Below are 16757 nucleotides of genomic sequence, written 5' to 3'. Positions count from 1 at the left end.
TACCCCCTGCATTCAAGTGATTTGTAACCCAGCCCCAGCCAAAATCTATCACTTGGGCAACACAGCTCTGTTTGCTGGATATCTAGGTAGATTAGGTGTGAATGTAAATACAATCTGGGGCTTGGGGCCGGGGCCTGGGACAGAGCCAGGCGTCCAGCACCCACTGGCTGGCACCAGTGTCTCCTTAAATAAAGCACATGGTGACTAGCTGGTGTGGAAAAATTTAATCAAATTTTTTCTTACACTATCTAACAATGGAAGGCAAGTACAAATAGGAAAGAAAATACACAGATGAAAATCGAGGGTTCCATCTGGAGTGAGAGAATAAGTACTTTTTTGTTGAATGTAATGGTAAGGCCATGTGTCTTCTTTGCCAGACATGTATCTCTCAGTTCAAATCTTCAAACTTGCAGCGTCATTTCGCTTTGAACCATGCACACATGGATCAAGAATTCCGATAAGTTTCTGAACTCCACACTTTAAAACTGAAAACTTTGAAAAAACAAACAGATGTAGAAGACCAGTTCTTCACCAGATTAGCCAACTGATCGCAGACTGTAACATTAGCCTCCTATTATGTGGCCTGGCATACAGCTTGTGTGAAAAAGCCCTAATCTGAAGGAGCTTATAAAAACGTGCCTCACTGATGTGATTTCAATCCTGTCACCAGAGAACAAGAATCTACAGAAGAAAATTTCTGGCCTGCAGCTTTCACGCCACACAACAGAACGCAGAATCTCCTACCTGAACAGTGACATCGAATCGCAACTGCACTCGCAGCTTCAGCAGTCTGAGTATTTGAGCATCACTTTGGATGAGTCGTGCCATGCACAGGATAAACCTTACTTGTTCGCACTGTGTCTGACGACTGTGTTGTAAGGGAAGAACTCCTCGATATCATGTCACTGAAGGACAGAACTCGTGGACGAGAGCTAAAGGAAGTGTGGATGTCTGTAGTTGCGAAAAGTGACTTGCCTTTAGAGAAGCTCACTGCCATTGCAATGGATGGGGCTCCATCCTGTGGGGATCTGAGAATGGATTAGTAGGGGTTTATAAGTCTGACGAGAGCTTTCCTGATTTTGGACATTTCACTGTATTATTCACCGGGAGAAACTGGTATCTACAAATCTCAAATTTGATCACATCATGAAACCTGTCTTGCATATTGTGAAATTCATTCTCTCATATGCACTCAATCACAGACAATTTCAAAATCTAGTTGAACTGGATGAAGATGACTCCCTTGCCAATTTGCCATTTCACTGCGCATTTGGATGGCTCTCAAAAGATAAAGTTATTTCCCATTTTTTCAAGCTCCTGGAACCAGTAAAATTGTTTATGGAGGAGAAGCACAGAATACAGCCTGAGCTTACAGATCCTGTATGGTTTCTAGACTTGGCATTTCTTGCAGACATGCTGCTGCATTTGGATAAACTAAACATGGACTTACAAGGAAAATTCCGGTTGCTGTCTGATCTAGTGCAAGGTGTATTTGTGTTCATGAACAAACTGCAGTTGTTTCACAGACAAATGCTTGAGGGAGAGCTGACACTTTTCCCTCAACTTCAAGCCAGATCAAAAGAAGATGCAGCAGAACCCCTAAAACGGAGCACAACTAGGTATGCAAGCGTGATTAAAGATCTTAAGGACAGTTTTGAGGAAAGATTCCAAGATTTGCAGCAGAAAAGACCTCAAATCAGATTTCTGATTGACCCTTTTAGTGCTGAAGCTGATTGTCTGAAGCCCCCTTTAGTCACTGATGAAGCAACGTCCCAGATGGAAATAACAGAACTTTTGGAAGATGACAGATTGAAATCTGTTCAGAAGACAGAGGGGACCTTCCTTTCCAGATATCTGTACCAAGGAATAAATACACCAACATCAGAGATGCAACCCTAAAATTAATCTCAATGTTTGCCTCAACCTATCTTTCTGAGTCTGTTTTCTCAACACTCAAACACATAAAATCCAAGCACCGATCCATTTTGACAGACAGCCATTTAAGAGAACTGCTGCGTTGGAGCACAACTGAACACAAACCAAACTTCAAGGTAATTGTTGAAAGCAAAGATTGCCAGAAGTTCCACTAAGTAAAAGATTAAAGTTGGAAAAGTTAGTTAAGGAAAAGTTATTTACGTATTCCCATAATACAAGAACTAGAGGGTCACCAAATGAAATTAACAGGCAGCAGGTTTAAAAAACAAATATAAGGAAGTTCTTTTTCACACAGCACAGTCAACTTGTGGAACTCCTTGCCTGAGGAGGTTCTGAAGGCTAGGACTATAACAGTGTTTAAAAGAGAACTGGATAAATTAATGGAGGTTAAGTCCATTAATGGCTATTAGACAGGATGGGTAAGGAATGGTGTCCCTAGACTCTGTTTGTCAGAGGGTGGAGGTGGATGGCAGGAGAGAGATCACTTAAGAACATAAGAACATAAGAAAGGCCGTACTGGGTCAGACCAAAGGTCCATCTAGCCCAGTATCTGTCTACCGACAGTGGCCAATGCCAGGTGCCCCAGAGGGAGTGAATCTAACAGGCAATGATCAAGTGATCTCTCTCCTGCCATCCATCTCCATCCTCTGACGAACAGAGGCTAGGGACACCATTCTTACCCTTACACTTGATCATTACCTGTTAGGCTCACTCCCTCTGGGGCACCTGGCATTGGCCACTGTCGGTAGACACGATACTGGGCTAGATGGACGTTTGGTCTTACCCAGTACGGCCATTCATATGGTTGTTATTATCGTTAACTATACAATATAAATGCATAATAAATATACATTATCAACTTATATAAATTATTATGTGTGTGCATACACACACACACGTATATAATCATTACATGTTACTGTGGCTCTTTGGCAGTGTATGTTGGTAAATTCTGGCTCCTTCTCAGGTTCAGGTTGGCCACCCCTGGTCTAGGACATTAAAGCTCAATCTTGCTTGCATCTAAATCTACATTTTCTTGCCTCTGCAACCACTGATAATGCCATTTCCTCTAAAGTAATGGTTTCTCCTAAAGCATAATCCTCATGGCATGTTAATACAAACGCATTTTCAGCCTGTGTGGTCACAGGCCAGTCAAAATATGATCTGCTGCCTCTGGAGGAAAACAACAGACAGGATGAAGAAACAATGACATTAAAGATTGGGAAGTGCTCATATACTATGGTGATGGTTGCCATATAAGTAGCTAAGATAGATAATCAGAGTCTCTGCCACATAAGTGGCAGTCCCTGATATGAGAGACCTTTAATATTCCATGGACACTCACCTTCAGAACTTAGTTACCATACCTACAAAAGTACATTGTCATTGCAATTCTGTGAAATGTGTTAGAGAGAGAGACAGAGACAGACAGAGATAGAGAAAGATCGGTTTCTTATTCCTAGACAAATGGGAGATATATAACCTTTTCTTGATTATCATTTCTCATCATTTTTAATGAGCCTATTGCCATGGTATCTGGACACCAAATTTAAAAATTAAGACTTCATTAAGGTTGTCCATAAAAACCCTGTTCTCCACTCCTAAGTTCAGTCACTTTACTGGAGCAGTTTTGGGGTTTGTTTTTTTTTGGTGGGGGGGAGGTTTAAAATTCACATTCATTTTGCTATCACCTTCCCAATGTCTCTATTACTTCAATAACCTCGTGATGGATTTGGAGATGCTCTGTGATATTTCATGACTAAAGTATATTGACTAGTTATAGGGATGGGTTTTTTGGTTTGATTACACTGGCTTCAAATCAACAGGAGGCTGTCTAGAAAAACAGGCAGGAAGGGAAAGAATGGCTCAAGAGGGCCACCTCTCCACAAACACTTGGTGCTTGTTACAGGGGAAGTGCCAAGACTATTAGCTTTTAATATTTTGCCTCTTCTCCACCCAACTTGCAAAAGTGGTTCAAAGCAGGAAAGGAAGAGTCTAACGAACGCAGGAGATCAAAAGAACTACAGCAGAGTTTAATAAAAAAAAAAGAAAGAAAGAAAGAGAACACTCTCTCAAGACAGAGGGTCAGTTGTTCTGGGGAACCAGACTAAGACACAAGTATCTGCTGAGAAATCTGGAAAAGTTAGGCCTGCATAGATTGCCATCAGGGAATGGTAAGTCTTTAGGTAAGCTAGCCATGCAAGTAGTCCGTTTGTTGTTTTAAAATCCTCTCTCTAAACGCTTTGTTCTTACTGCAAAATAAACAATATTTTAGCTTAAGAAGACTCTCTGGTCACTATATACACAACTGGTCACAGACTGCCAAAAAGAAGACCGACAGGCGCCCATGTTCAGTTGGACCTGGTGGCTAAGTACAGTTGATACACAGAGCACTGTAGAACAGGGCCTGGTCAAAAAGCAGAAATACTGTGGAATTCCACTGCAGGAAAGGTAAAGAAACAAGGCCTGACAGCTGAAAGGAGGGTGCACTCAGAGAGGCCAAAAAGGGACAAAGATACAGTTAACATTGCAATCACCACAATACGGTAGAATACATTGGACCTCTTAATAATCATCATTACCTGATCAGTAACCATTAGCATCACTGACAGGATGTAACAATGACTTTAAATGAAAGATTTCCAATCATCTCACCTGTATAATCCCTGCAAACCATATGGATCCTATATCGTCAACACAAATTCTCAGACAGCTTATCCATATGTGATATGGAAGCAAGGCATTATCAAATGTGTGGTGGAGGAAATACATTTATATTGATGGTGGTGAGATACTGATTCATTGACCAAAGGTGACTCTTAGAACTCTTGTTCAGCTCAGCAAGTCTGAGCAGACATATAGGTGGCATTCTCAGTTTGAAGTCTATAAGGCTTCCTTGAGTTTGTCAGGATACATTATGTCTCATTTTTTTGGGCTTCTGAGACATACATATGATGGGATTTATTGTCTCACACAATTCACTGAGGTTACAGGGAATCTTTATCCTAACAGACTATGTTATACAAGGATAATTATTTGGGGAAAGAACTGCTAGTGAATACTATTTGTTATTGTCTTGTTCTCATATCAATTACCTCTTAAGATCTCATTATGCTGTGGCATCTGTAATTTTAATGAGTGTGTGGTATACACCGTTGACATGGAGCATGACTATGAGAGAAGAAATAGACATGTCTCAGCCAAGTTAATCCACATGTCATTTTATAAAACACTGTACTACTGTCCAGACTGCCATATGTAAACCGAGTTGCCAGAACCTCCTTATAGCGTAGGCATTAAATGATTTAGCATCTTGTCCCACTATTGAAGAGTTCAAGACTGCTGGTTGACTGATAGAGAGTGTGGTAAATATACACACTGCTGTATTAACTTCAAGCATTTAAAAACAAACAAACAATATATCACTCAAGCAGACTTTGATTCTAGCTTATCTAACCACAGTGATATGAGCAGATGTTTTACACAAACAGTGATACACAAATAACAGCGATGCAGATATCGATAAAGTAAAACGTAATGCAGTGAAACATAACATAATGCAACAAGACATCTGACATATCACAGTAAACCGCAAGCACTATTACTTTTTATATGAATTAGTCTTTTGTGATGTGGGCATTTGATATTCTGAGTGATATGCATCATACTGTAGAAAAGGTCTAGTACCATATAATTATATAACTTCTTTCAGTATGAAGGGAATTATACAATATGTATGTGATAAATATCAGTATTTATATAACTGCCCCATGTACAATATATCCATTTTGGGACAAGCACTGAATGATATCAAGAAGAAGAATCCTCCAGAAATTCAAATTCTTCACATGATTTCTCATAATATTATTTTAGATCTGTGTATCTCTGAATAACTAGGTGTATACTCATGTAAACAGACAACTGCTAGTATCCAACCACACATTCCTTGCATACCCAACATTTCTTAATTTACTGGGCGTTTTTACATGCACAAAGGTTTCAGGATTGGCCCCCAAGTGAAGTATATACACGAACTAGTGTTGGCATTATTATATATACACACATGAAACATGGCCAGCATCTACCTCTTAAAGAGCACCAGGCAAAAAAACATGTTTTAGACTAATCCACCCACATTTTCACTTGCCATGTTCTTTTTTTCCCTAAATATGTGCAGCCACACACAGATAACATATAGATCTTGGGAATAATATTATCTTGGTTAGAAAATATAAATGGAGATACATCACACATACTTTAGTCAATTTTTAAAGATCCATTTGACAGATCTGAGAACACAATTTACCCCTTAAATTTTTTCTTATATGGTTGTATTGTGGGACAGATTTCCAGGGGAAGTTACAAGTGTTTCTCAACCTAGTAACTATAAGATGAAATACAGGGACAGATTGTGTAACCATTACTCACAAGGAGTAGTATCTAATCACACCAGTGGTCAAAATACATGCAGTATAGCCACACATGTGAGCAAGCACTACTGAGTGAGGGTTGCATAAATAGGCCCAGATTATGTGTAATATTACAGTATAAATATTTTACAAAAACAATATAATGCACAGTTTATACAGAATTTTGTCCCTTTACTCTCCAGAATGCCTATCTACATTGAATACAGGGCTGTCCTGATACTGAATGCCCTCCAGGGGACTGTCCCTAGATACCTGGGAGATCATTTATTCCCCCATAACTTCCCATGACAGCCATGTGCCACCAGAACAATGAAACTATTGATCAACAGGAGAGGCTTATGAGTATGTGAATAATGAAATTTCACAGGAGTCAGATGTAGATTATGGAGCTTATTTATCTTCAGAAGGGCCACAAAACCTCACAACTTTAAAAACTAAATACACAACTCATTTATTCAATTTAGCTTTTCTTCATAATTTTACTTACACCCCCAGCCACTCACCCCCAAACCTTTGTAAACTAGCAAACTATTTCTCCTACAAGCTAGGAAAGAAGGAAAAAACAGAGAGATGATTGCTTATCCTTCTCCCTCCCTGCCACACTCCTTATATTTAGGCCTTGGCTACACTTGAGAGTTACAGCGCTGGTGGTGGCTTTACAGCGCTGTAACTCACTCCCTGTCCACACTGGCAAGGCACATACAGCACTGTATCTCCCTGGCTACAGCGCTGCATGTACTCCACCTCGACGAGAGGAATAAAGAGAAAAGCGCTGGTGCTGCAGCGCTGGGGTGCCAGTGTAAACAGGGAATAATCTTACTACACTGTAACTGACCTCCGGAAGCTTCCCATAATGCTTTTAAGTAAAGATTACGCTCTTTGTTTTGTTGTGATGCCTCTGTTTGTTTTGTTGTGAACTCCAGGCTCCCGAAGCTGCTTATCAAAAAAACAAACACAGCTCCTGTTTGCTGTGAATGAGCTCCCTTTGGAACGCCCACAGCTAGTGTTTGCTTGAAGAGAGGGGGCTTGAGGAGAGAAGCAGCACGGCGTGCGAGAGGAGGGAGTCCGTTTCGGGGAGGCTGCTTATCTGGTGCTTTCATTGAGCGAGAGAGGGGTGGGGGAGGGGGTTGGAACTTGCTGCTGCTGACAGAGTGTGGGCTCCAAAAATTCACTCTCTCTCTCCCCCATGCTCCCTGTCACACTCCACCCCTCCCCCTTTTGAAAAGCATGTTGCGGCCACTTGAACGCTGGGATAGCTGCCCATAATGCACCGCTCCCAATGCAGCTGCAGATGCTGCAAATGTGGCCACGACAGTGCACTGGTAGCTGTCAGTGTGGCCAGATTGCAGTGCTTTCCCTAGTCAGCTGTACGAAGACAGGTTTAACTCCCAGCGCTGTACAGCTGCAAGTGTAGCCATACCCTTAAATATTTGGGAGGTGCTCAGACACTGCAGAAATGGAGCCAAGTAAGTACCCAGCTAGATACCAGGTAAGGAAACAAGAGGTTATTTTTTCTACTGCTGTGTGGTGTGCCAGAGAGGTTCTGCAAAGCCAAGATAAATAACTAAAAGAAGAGTAGAGAATGCAAGGAATATTTTGTGGACTGGTAGTTCACCAATAAAAATTCTAGGATAAATTTTCAAGTAATTCCATTTTTTAGCCACCTAGAAAATCTTCAATTCCACTAACATTTTAAAATGTAAAATGTATTCATTTTCTTTTAAAATAAGCGATTTATTGGACTTTGTTGTCTCTGACCTTTCTGAGTTTCTGCTTCTGGCCAATGACAGAAGTGATATTCTCTGAAAGGCTTAAAGGGGCTATTTCTCAGCTTCAGAAGGGGTTGATGTGTGTTACTGAGTCCAGACCAGGGTTTTGGAGAATATCTTAGAAAAAAGTAGGGTGACCAGATGTCCCGTTTTAAAGGGACAGTCCCATTTTTTAAGACTTTTTCTTATATAGGCACCTATTATCCCCCACCCCATTTCCCATTTTTTTACGGTTGCTATCTGGTAACCCTATAAAAAAGGCTACAAGAATGATACAGCAATCATCTCAATGTATTTCAATTTTCCTTAACCAGAAATACCAGGGAACTGAGAAGAATGTACTCTGGGGAAAAACAAGTTACTTGATGACTGCTTTGAACAAACCTTAGAAGCAGGCTACAGAATTCCAGTCTCAAAGATTCCCATCTAAACGTACTTATCCATCATCAACAGCACACAATACTTATATCTATGGCTAACATTTATTAGTTATCTTATGCTCCTTCTCTGTGACAAGGATGGATTTTTAAATTAAATAAATACTTTTAATCTGATAAACATTTCCCACCTAATAAATACTTTTATAAAATAGATCACATTAGTGCCTTAATCAACAGGACAGTGTCCCTTTAAGATTTTTACTACTCAGAAACCATTGTCAGTTCAATGTTCCTCTATTTGAAATCTTTCTAACACCCAAGATCTTTACAAAGATTTCAGTGGCAATCAAGGATTCACTTCACAAATGCATTCATCATGCTTTTTATACCTGAACTCCTGGTTAATTACAGCAGGCGCACCACAAGCACACAGTCACCTCCATTTAGTGAACAATGGAGACACTGGGATTTATGTAGTTCCTTGAGCAAGAGTTTATGTCAAATCATTTCACAAACACATTCCCCATCTGTGGAATTCTTTGCAGGTTTATACAGCAGAGCTCCCTATTATGGCCTTTTAATTCCAATATATCAATTTGTTCTTTAAAACGGGAAAATATTCAAGGGTCAGACACTACAGCAGCCCTATTCTACTATAATCATTATAGGTTTATATATAAGCATTAAATCTTAATAGCCTGTTAATTGTCTATTTAATGAAAGCAAGAGTCTGCACTGTTTCAAAACACAACTGGTAAACTGGTTCAGATTCAAACAGACTAGAGAGCAGCACATCATACTACTCACCAATTGTATAATCAAATAGAACACACAGAAAAAAAGGAATCATAAATAATCATGACAAAAGTTTTTTGTCTTAGATAGAAACTAGAATTTTCTTGTTTGCAAAACAAGTTAGTTTCCAGTAAATATTTGTAAATAATAAAATGAACTTAATGCAACTTTTTTTTTCTTCCGCACCCCCATCTGTCAGTTTCATGCTGACGCTAGTCAATTTCACAAGGGAGAGTAGTGTTTGGCTGACAGCTAGTACACTGGGAATGGTGCAGGTAAAGGGGGAAATACTGACATATTTGCCTGTATTACAGAGAAACCTGGTGATAAAGTTTAAAGATGACCTTCATTAAGAGTCCATTTTACAGTGTTAAATTACCGGTAGTAAATTACAATCTCTCCAACCAAAGTAACCAAATATTTGTCCGACGTAGTATAAATCTTTCCTAGGAGAATAGCTGAATGACTTAGGACTGTGATTTACATAGTTAATTATTCATAGTTCACAGTAGATCAGTGGTTCTCAAACTGTGTGTTGGGACCCCAAAGTGGGTGGCGACCCCATTTTAATGGGGTCGGCAGGGCTGGCGTTAGACTTGCTCAGGCCCAGGATTGCAGCCCGATCTCAACTGCCCAGGGCCGGCTTCAGCGAGGGGCGGCGGGGCTCAGGCTTTAGCCCCCTCCCACCCACGCTCATGTAGTAATTTTTGTTGTCAGAAGGTGGTCACAGTGCAATGAAGTTTGAGAAACCCTGCAGTAGATCATTATAATAACTTATAATTTTTTTCCTTCACTAATGGCTAGGGTTAATGGAAGACAGATGAACATTTTGATGTTATATACTTAGGCATGTTTTCACCAGTTATTTGTATTTAAAATATTAAAACATATTAGTTTAATAAAGAATGCAATAATATTCCGCATCAAGAAAATTTAATCTTTTATAGGATTCATAGAATATCACGGTTGGAAGGGAACTCAGGAGGTCCATCTAGTCCAACCGCCTGCTCAAAGCTGGACCAATCCCCAGACAGATTTTTGCCCAGATCCCTAAATTGCCCCCTCAGGGATTGAACTCAATCCTAGGTTTAGCAGGCCAATGCTCAAACCACTGAGCTATCCCTCCCTTTTGCTTGTCAAGTAACATTCTCATCCCACTTTATGAAAAGACCACTCCTTTGAGGCTATTTTAGTCAGCCCTTAAGAGGTTACTTATTGAAATTTATTGGCGGGAGGGAGAGAGATTCCCTGAATTTTTCCACGTAAATAGTATTAACAAAAAGACTTAATTATGTCATCAGCAAAAAGCAAACAAACAAAAAAAACCAACAACAAAACGAACAAAAAACCCCAAATAAATAAAACACAACTCTACAATATACAAGGTCATCAACTAACGAAGTATCCAATCTGTATCATGCAGTTTAAGAGACATTATGGGAAATTCTCTCAGGTTTGGCAAACTCACACAGACTAGGTATGTATTTTTTAGGATTTTGGAATCAACTGGCAGGTTCATAGCTGAGTCATCATCTTTTCTTATCAAGACAATAGCAAATAGAATATGAGAATATTTCTGCACAGATTCAATGCAAGATATCATTCTACCTCAATTCTAAAAATTAATATTTTCACCACCCATTGACATTGATGTGTTCTCGATGTCTTCTAACTACTCCAACAGGGACTCCTCCATATTATAACATCAGGATCCTATTGGCTGTGAGGCTCTGAATTTAAGATATGCCAACTATGGGTACTTTGTTTATTTTTAGAAAATCTGACTGGGCCTATCTTTATGTTAATGACCTGAAGCCTGAGTTTCCACCTCTATAAAATAAGAATAATGATACTGACGTCCTTTTTAAAGTTCTTTGAGATCTACTCATGAAACGTGCTATATAAAAGCTAGGTATTATTATCAGCCTCAGCTTTTCCTTACACAACTTCTCTCCAATGACCTAAAAACATTTTATCAAAGGATTCTAAATACTGGTTTAAGAATTTATTTACAAATCAATGAGGTGTACTGTTCATCTGACAAAAAAAAAATAGTAGAAGAACACAAAGTAAAATCTACCTGTAACATTTCAGGAGATCTCTGGTCACATTTGACACTAAAAACTCAAGAGTTCCAAATCTAACTGACCAGCACCCAATTCTTTGGAACCCAATGAAAACAACAAAATAAAATAAAATAAAATAAAATAAATAAATAACTACTTCCATAGGTTGATGTTTCTGCTCCTTTGCCAAATAAACAAACACTATAGCCATTGTTCAAAATGAGAGTTCAAAAAGGGTATATACAACCAGTGTTTGTGTCTGGCATTTAAAAGAAAAATAATAATGGCTTTTTCAGTTAATATCTCCTTTCTCTTTTCCCAGGAAGATATGTCCCCTAATTCCTGCCTCTTTCTTATAGTGCATTAAGGAATGACACTGGTTAAAAAGTCTACATTTAGCACAGAAGCACACAAAGTGACAGCAGTATCTCAGATATCCCTGTGTAGTAACTCTGTGTAAAATGCTGATTTTTTTAACTGGCGACTCTGGTACCTCCTACATGGCCTCTAGCCTCACCATTTTACTTTGGCAATCTCTGCATTTACAGCATGTTTTTTCTATATTTAGTGATAACCCATTCTACCCTGTCAATCCCTGTCTGGAGTCTTTACATCACACCATGCAAAAAATGACAAAGGGCAATTTGTCCATGAGAAAACTGTTATGCCATTTTAGAAGTTGAAATATAACTAAAGTGTTTTGACATTAAAAACAGGGAGTCTTTGCAAAATGAAATCATCATAGATTTTCACTAAGGGTTTTACTGTATATGCTCTCTGTTACTGAGCTCTTTATATTCAACTTGGCAATTAATAACTTTTAAGTTCTATATTTCATTAGTAGAACTATTCCAAAAAGGCACGTGCCAGTTCACCTAATACAGCAACCATCAATGGTACTTCCTTTAATATAAAATGAATATTTACATCTTATTGGTGGGGAGATATTAAAGACACTAGTAATGCATTACCAATACATTACTTTTTGGCTGGAACAAAACCTACATACCCAGGAAAGGGATTTTAATACCACGTTTTAAATTCTCTTTACTTACTAGTATATTTTTGATCTGATGCTAGACAACACACAATTATAAGCCTGTAGTGTTATTTTTGCAAAAATCTGAGGGTATTGGGCTGAAATCACAACATTCTACATCACAATTAAAAACAAAGTCATTTTGCCATCAGATTTTTTTCATGAAACTTGAAAGGAAACCCAAAGGAGTCTAGGGCAGAAAATGAATGCCAACTGATAGACCTTTAAGACATTATACTGACCAAAAGCCCTTGCTCTCTTTCCCACCCACAAAACTTATTAAACAACTATATTCTTTCAATAGGAAAAATCAGGCTTCACTTTATAATTGTATGCAATCTCTTCAGATAAAAGAAAGATAATACCCATCAGTCTTGTCACACAAAAAGTATAAAAGAGATAAGGAACATACGATGGGCAGAGATATTGCTTCTTTTTCCCCTTTCCTTTCTTTGAAGATTTCTCTTTGGAATACGCTTCTTCAACCCATAATGACAATAAAACAAAAAAGAGAACTGCCAGTAAGAACTTCATCTTGAGGGCATAAGTCTCAGAAGTACAGCTGATCTATGGTAGATAAGAAAAAGGGCTATATTAGTGGGATTAATTATGGAAAATGGGATCACCTACATATAGGAAGTAAACAAATATATTTCATTCACACACAACGATCACAGAAAACTCAGCTCTGTAAGTTATCTCAAGAGAGAGGTGCTCCTGGGCTACAAATGAGATATAGTGTCTGTTTTAAGTATCCTCCCAATATTTACGTACATGGATAGACTGTATGATAGTTAAGAGATACACAACAGGTTGATATAAACATATTTTTGTTGCTGTGTTTTGGAGGAATACATTTAAACCATCTAAAAGAAGCCCTAACTCAAGAGGCCTATGATGTCTCACCAGACATGGATGGACTTCCCTCTCTTCCTCTCCCCCGCAAAAAAACCACCATATTCACTCAGAGACATTTATATGCAACAGTATGCCCCACAGTATGCCAAGTATTGAGATAATGAAAATTTCATATTTCATTTTAAAACATTTTGATCAACAAATTTACCATTAATAGACAAGACACAAAGTTAGGGACTCACACTTCAACCTTAACTCTCACAAGTAGTCCCATTATTCTAAATGTTAAGTGTGAACAAAGATTGCACATGTAGGCTCTTAAATGGGATTGTATATTTGAATAGCTTTCAAATACAACATATTAGACAACAATGAATATACCATAACAAGTATTACAGAAATTACAGATTATAATGAACATGGTAATTATCAAGGGTGACCAATAACCTACAGAATACTATGCTTTCCTGTGCATTTTGTGTCCCAAGTAACACAAGTAGCTTTTCCATTCTTTTCTTCCTAGACCAACAGAAGCACTTTATGGATTTTTTTTAAGAAACAGTAGTTGCATTGCTCTCTCCCTTGGAAACAGCAGGATATTTATACTCCTTTTAACATCAGCAACAGAAGGAGCTTCTTGTCCGCCCTCCAAAAGCAACAACAGAAGGGGCTTCTTATGCCCTAAGCAAACAGCAGCAGGGGCACCTTGCCAAATTGCAAGATATGGGAATCTCCATCTCCTTCCCAAGCAACAGCTGCAGAGCTCTCTGATACCTTCCGCAACTGCAGTAGCAGTCTCTTGACTGTCAACCACAATAGCAGCAGGAGGATGAGGGATACCTTAATACCTTCACTCATATAGAGCATCCAGGGACTTCCTGTCCTCTCTCCCACATAGAAAACTGTCCTCCCCTCAAAGAAAGCAGCATTAATACACAATAGTAATAATAATCATTCATATTGGATCTTTCATTGGAGGCTCCCAAAGAGCTTTACAAAATGCACATAAGGGATCTTACTCTCTAACTATAGCATCCGGTCCCACTAACCTACTCCCCCACCCCCCTCACACACACACCATTCTCCAATCACAGCAACAGTGACTTTCTACTCCTCCCGGACCCAAGCAGAGCAACAGGGGGGTTCCCCACTGCCTCCTTCTCCAACCACATGAAGCTCTCTGGGGCTCCCTTCAGCTGTGGGTCTGGTACATAGGTGCCAGAACTAGGGATGGGGAGGTTGCTGCACCCCCTGAAATAGTTTCCCTTAGATTCAGAGTTTACAGTTTGGTTCAATGGCTCTCAGCATCCCCACTTACAAACTGTCCCAACACAAATTGTTCTTGTATAGTGCTAGCCACACGTTATCTGCACTAAACTCATCACCAACCCAGCGACAACAGGGGCTCCCCGGGCCCCCCATTCTCCAGCAGCAGCCACCCCACCTGCAACAGCTGCGCGAGCGACGCCCCGCCGGCCTCCGCAAGCCCAGCCCTGGGGCTCTCTGTCTGCCCCCTCCCGCGCAGCAGCCCCGTCTCCCTGCCCGCCCAGCTCCCCACGGCCGCGAGCAGCAGCGTCTCCACCAGCTGCCCAGTGCTGGCCGAGGTACTGAAGGCGCTTCGCGAGGCGGCAAGCGCGCCCCGTGCACAGGGGCCCCAGAGACAGGGGCTCCCTGGGCCAACGGGGCTGATGGAGCTTCTCCTCCGCCGCTTCCCGGCTCCAAACCCCTCTCCGGGGGGGCGAATCCCCCCGCGCCCGTGCAAACGTAGCACCCACGCAGCCCCACGGCCCACCCTGCAAACACCCGCTACATACCACAGCCCGAGCGCAGGGCGCCGCAGCCCCCGATTCCTAGAGCCGGAGGTGGCTCGGGAACCTGCAGCGCGCCATGGCAGAGCCGCAACGGACCGAGCAGCTCCTCCAGCAGCGTAGCAAAATGAACCCTGCATCAAAATGCGCCTTTTCCCCTACTGAGCATGTGCAAAATGCTCGGGCTGGCCCTAGTGAGCATGTGCACAGCGCCTGCCCATGTGCCCTGGGGAAGTGAAGCCTTTTGCCCTCAGTTTCCCTGTGTGTTCATTTCCCCGAGGGAATGCGGGGAGGGGGAGGTATAGTTAGGAGCGGAGAGGGAAGGGGCTAGGGATGCATATTCGCTCTTACCTATGAGCATCACCGCTAGAATTCGGGGAGGAAAAAAAAGGTTAAACTGGGACAGTGGCATAAGGGGGGAAAACGCTAGCCTCGCTCTCCCCACCTCCTCTCAACCAGATCCCCGGCTCTTGTGGGCACCCCGCGTGCTCAGATACAGAGAAGGGTGGGCACCCACTGTGAGACATGAGGGCTAGAGGAAGGCAGAATTCCCAGCGGAAATCATGTATGGGGTGAAACACTGGATCAGGATATGGGGGTAGGAGTAAGTATCCAAAGGGGTTCCCAAGTAAACGGAAAAGGGCAATTAACACGCTCTGGAAATAGAAACTACACAAAAGTAGGGAAAATGGAATAGGAATGTACAGTTAATACAATTTAAAAAATGGAGAGGAGGATGAAATAATTAAAAAATATCAGAAAAACATGGAGGGGGGAATCAGAATAGGCAAGAGCAGTAATATAGGACAATTTTAGTAAATAAATAAGAGGAAATAATCTTGAACTACAAGATATGTACCTATGACCACCTGCTCATTCTGCTTGTATGTTTGCCCATTATTTTTGTCATTTTTTGTTTTAGATTATGTGAACAAATCACAGAGACTAAATCCTCCTATGTGTTTGTACAGTGCCTAGCACAGATGGTTCCAGTTGGGGCCTTGGGGCACTATCATAATGCAAATAAAAATAATGATAAATTCTTGTTGGAGACCTTTGGGCATTGAACAGCATGTCATTTAAACTGGCATAATTCCACTGAAAAAAAGGAAGGATTTCTGTTTCAAAGATTATTGTACATTTGCATCTCTTGCAGATACTGTAATTTTTATATTATAAAATCTTTCCTAATTATTACATAAATTAGTTGTATTATAAATTAAGAGTGAATAGAAAGGGACATCATTTACAAAAAAAATTAGGCCCCAATTGTGCTGAAATGTACACATGCGCAGCACTTTAACCATATAAATAGTTCCAATGAAGTGCATAAATACTTGCAAAATCAGAGCATTAAGACCAAATTATGGAAACACATACAGGAGTAAGTTTAGTCATCTGAGTAGACTCAGCACAGAACAAGTCTACTCCTCCATTAGCATCATGGTCCTTAGCAGGGCACCTTTCAACTACCATTCCTTGTTGCAGGGCATATTCTCAATATTATGTAATATTCCTCAAAGTGTGCCCATCTTCAACTCTTCATCCATGGTTTGCAGAAAGACAAATTCTGAGCGTTGCCTTGTGCCACTCAGAATGTTCCTTGTAAGGGACCATGGATGCTAATGGAAGGGCAAGCACATTCTGCTGAGCATATGCCTTAGAACGTGTCTTGCT

The 16757-nt window shown here is 40.5% G+C and overlaps 1 protein-coding gene across 3 annotated transcripts in view; it reads right to left on the bottom strand.

The window, feature by feature from the left end:
• Positions 1–15219, bottom strand: part of GLRB (glycine receptor beta) — a 62459-nt gene extending 47240 nt beyond the window's left edge. The window contains exons 1-2 of one of the 3 annotated variants that reach the window (XM_045018996.1): positions 15087–15219; positions 12827–12981 (exon numbers count right to left, since the gene is read on the bottom strand). In XM_045018996.1, the coding sequence (XP_044874931.1) occupies positions 12827–12948 (122 nt within the window). In that variant the 5' untranslated portion in view covers positions 12949–12981; positions 15087–15219. Of the gene's footprint in view, positions 1–12826; positions 12982–14112; positions 14147–15086 lie in introns of those variants that run through there. The other 2 variants (XM_045018995.1, XM_045018997.1) reach the window with 2 other exon arrangements.
• Positions 15220–16757: the final 1538 nt, after the last annotated feature.

The sequence above is a fragment of the Mauremys mutica genome, chromosome 5 (genome assembly GCF_020497125.1).
Source record: "Mauremys mutica isolate MM-2020 ecotype Southern chromosome 5, ASM2049712v1, whole genome shotgun sequence".
NCBI classification, from domain to species: Eukaryota; Metazoa; Chordata; order Testudines; family Geoemydidae; genus Mauremys; species Mauremys mutica.
The sequence above is the reverse complement of the archived record's forward strand: the minus strand, read 5'-3'. Positions and strand labels throughout refer to the sequence as shown.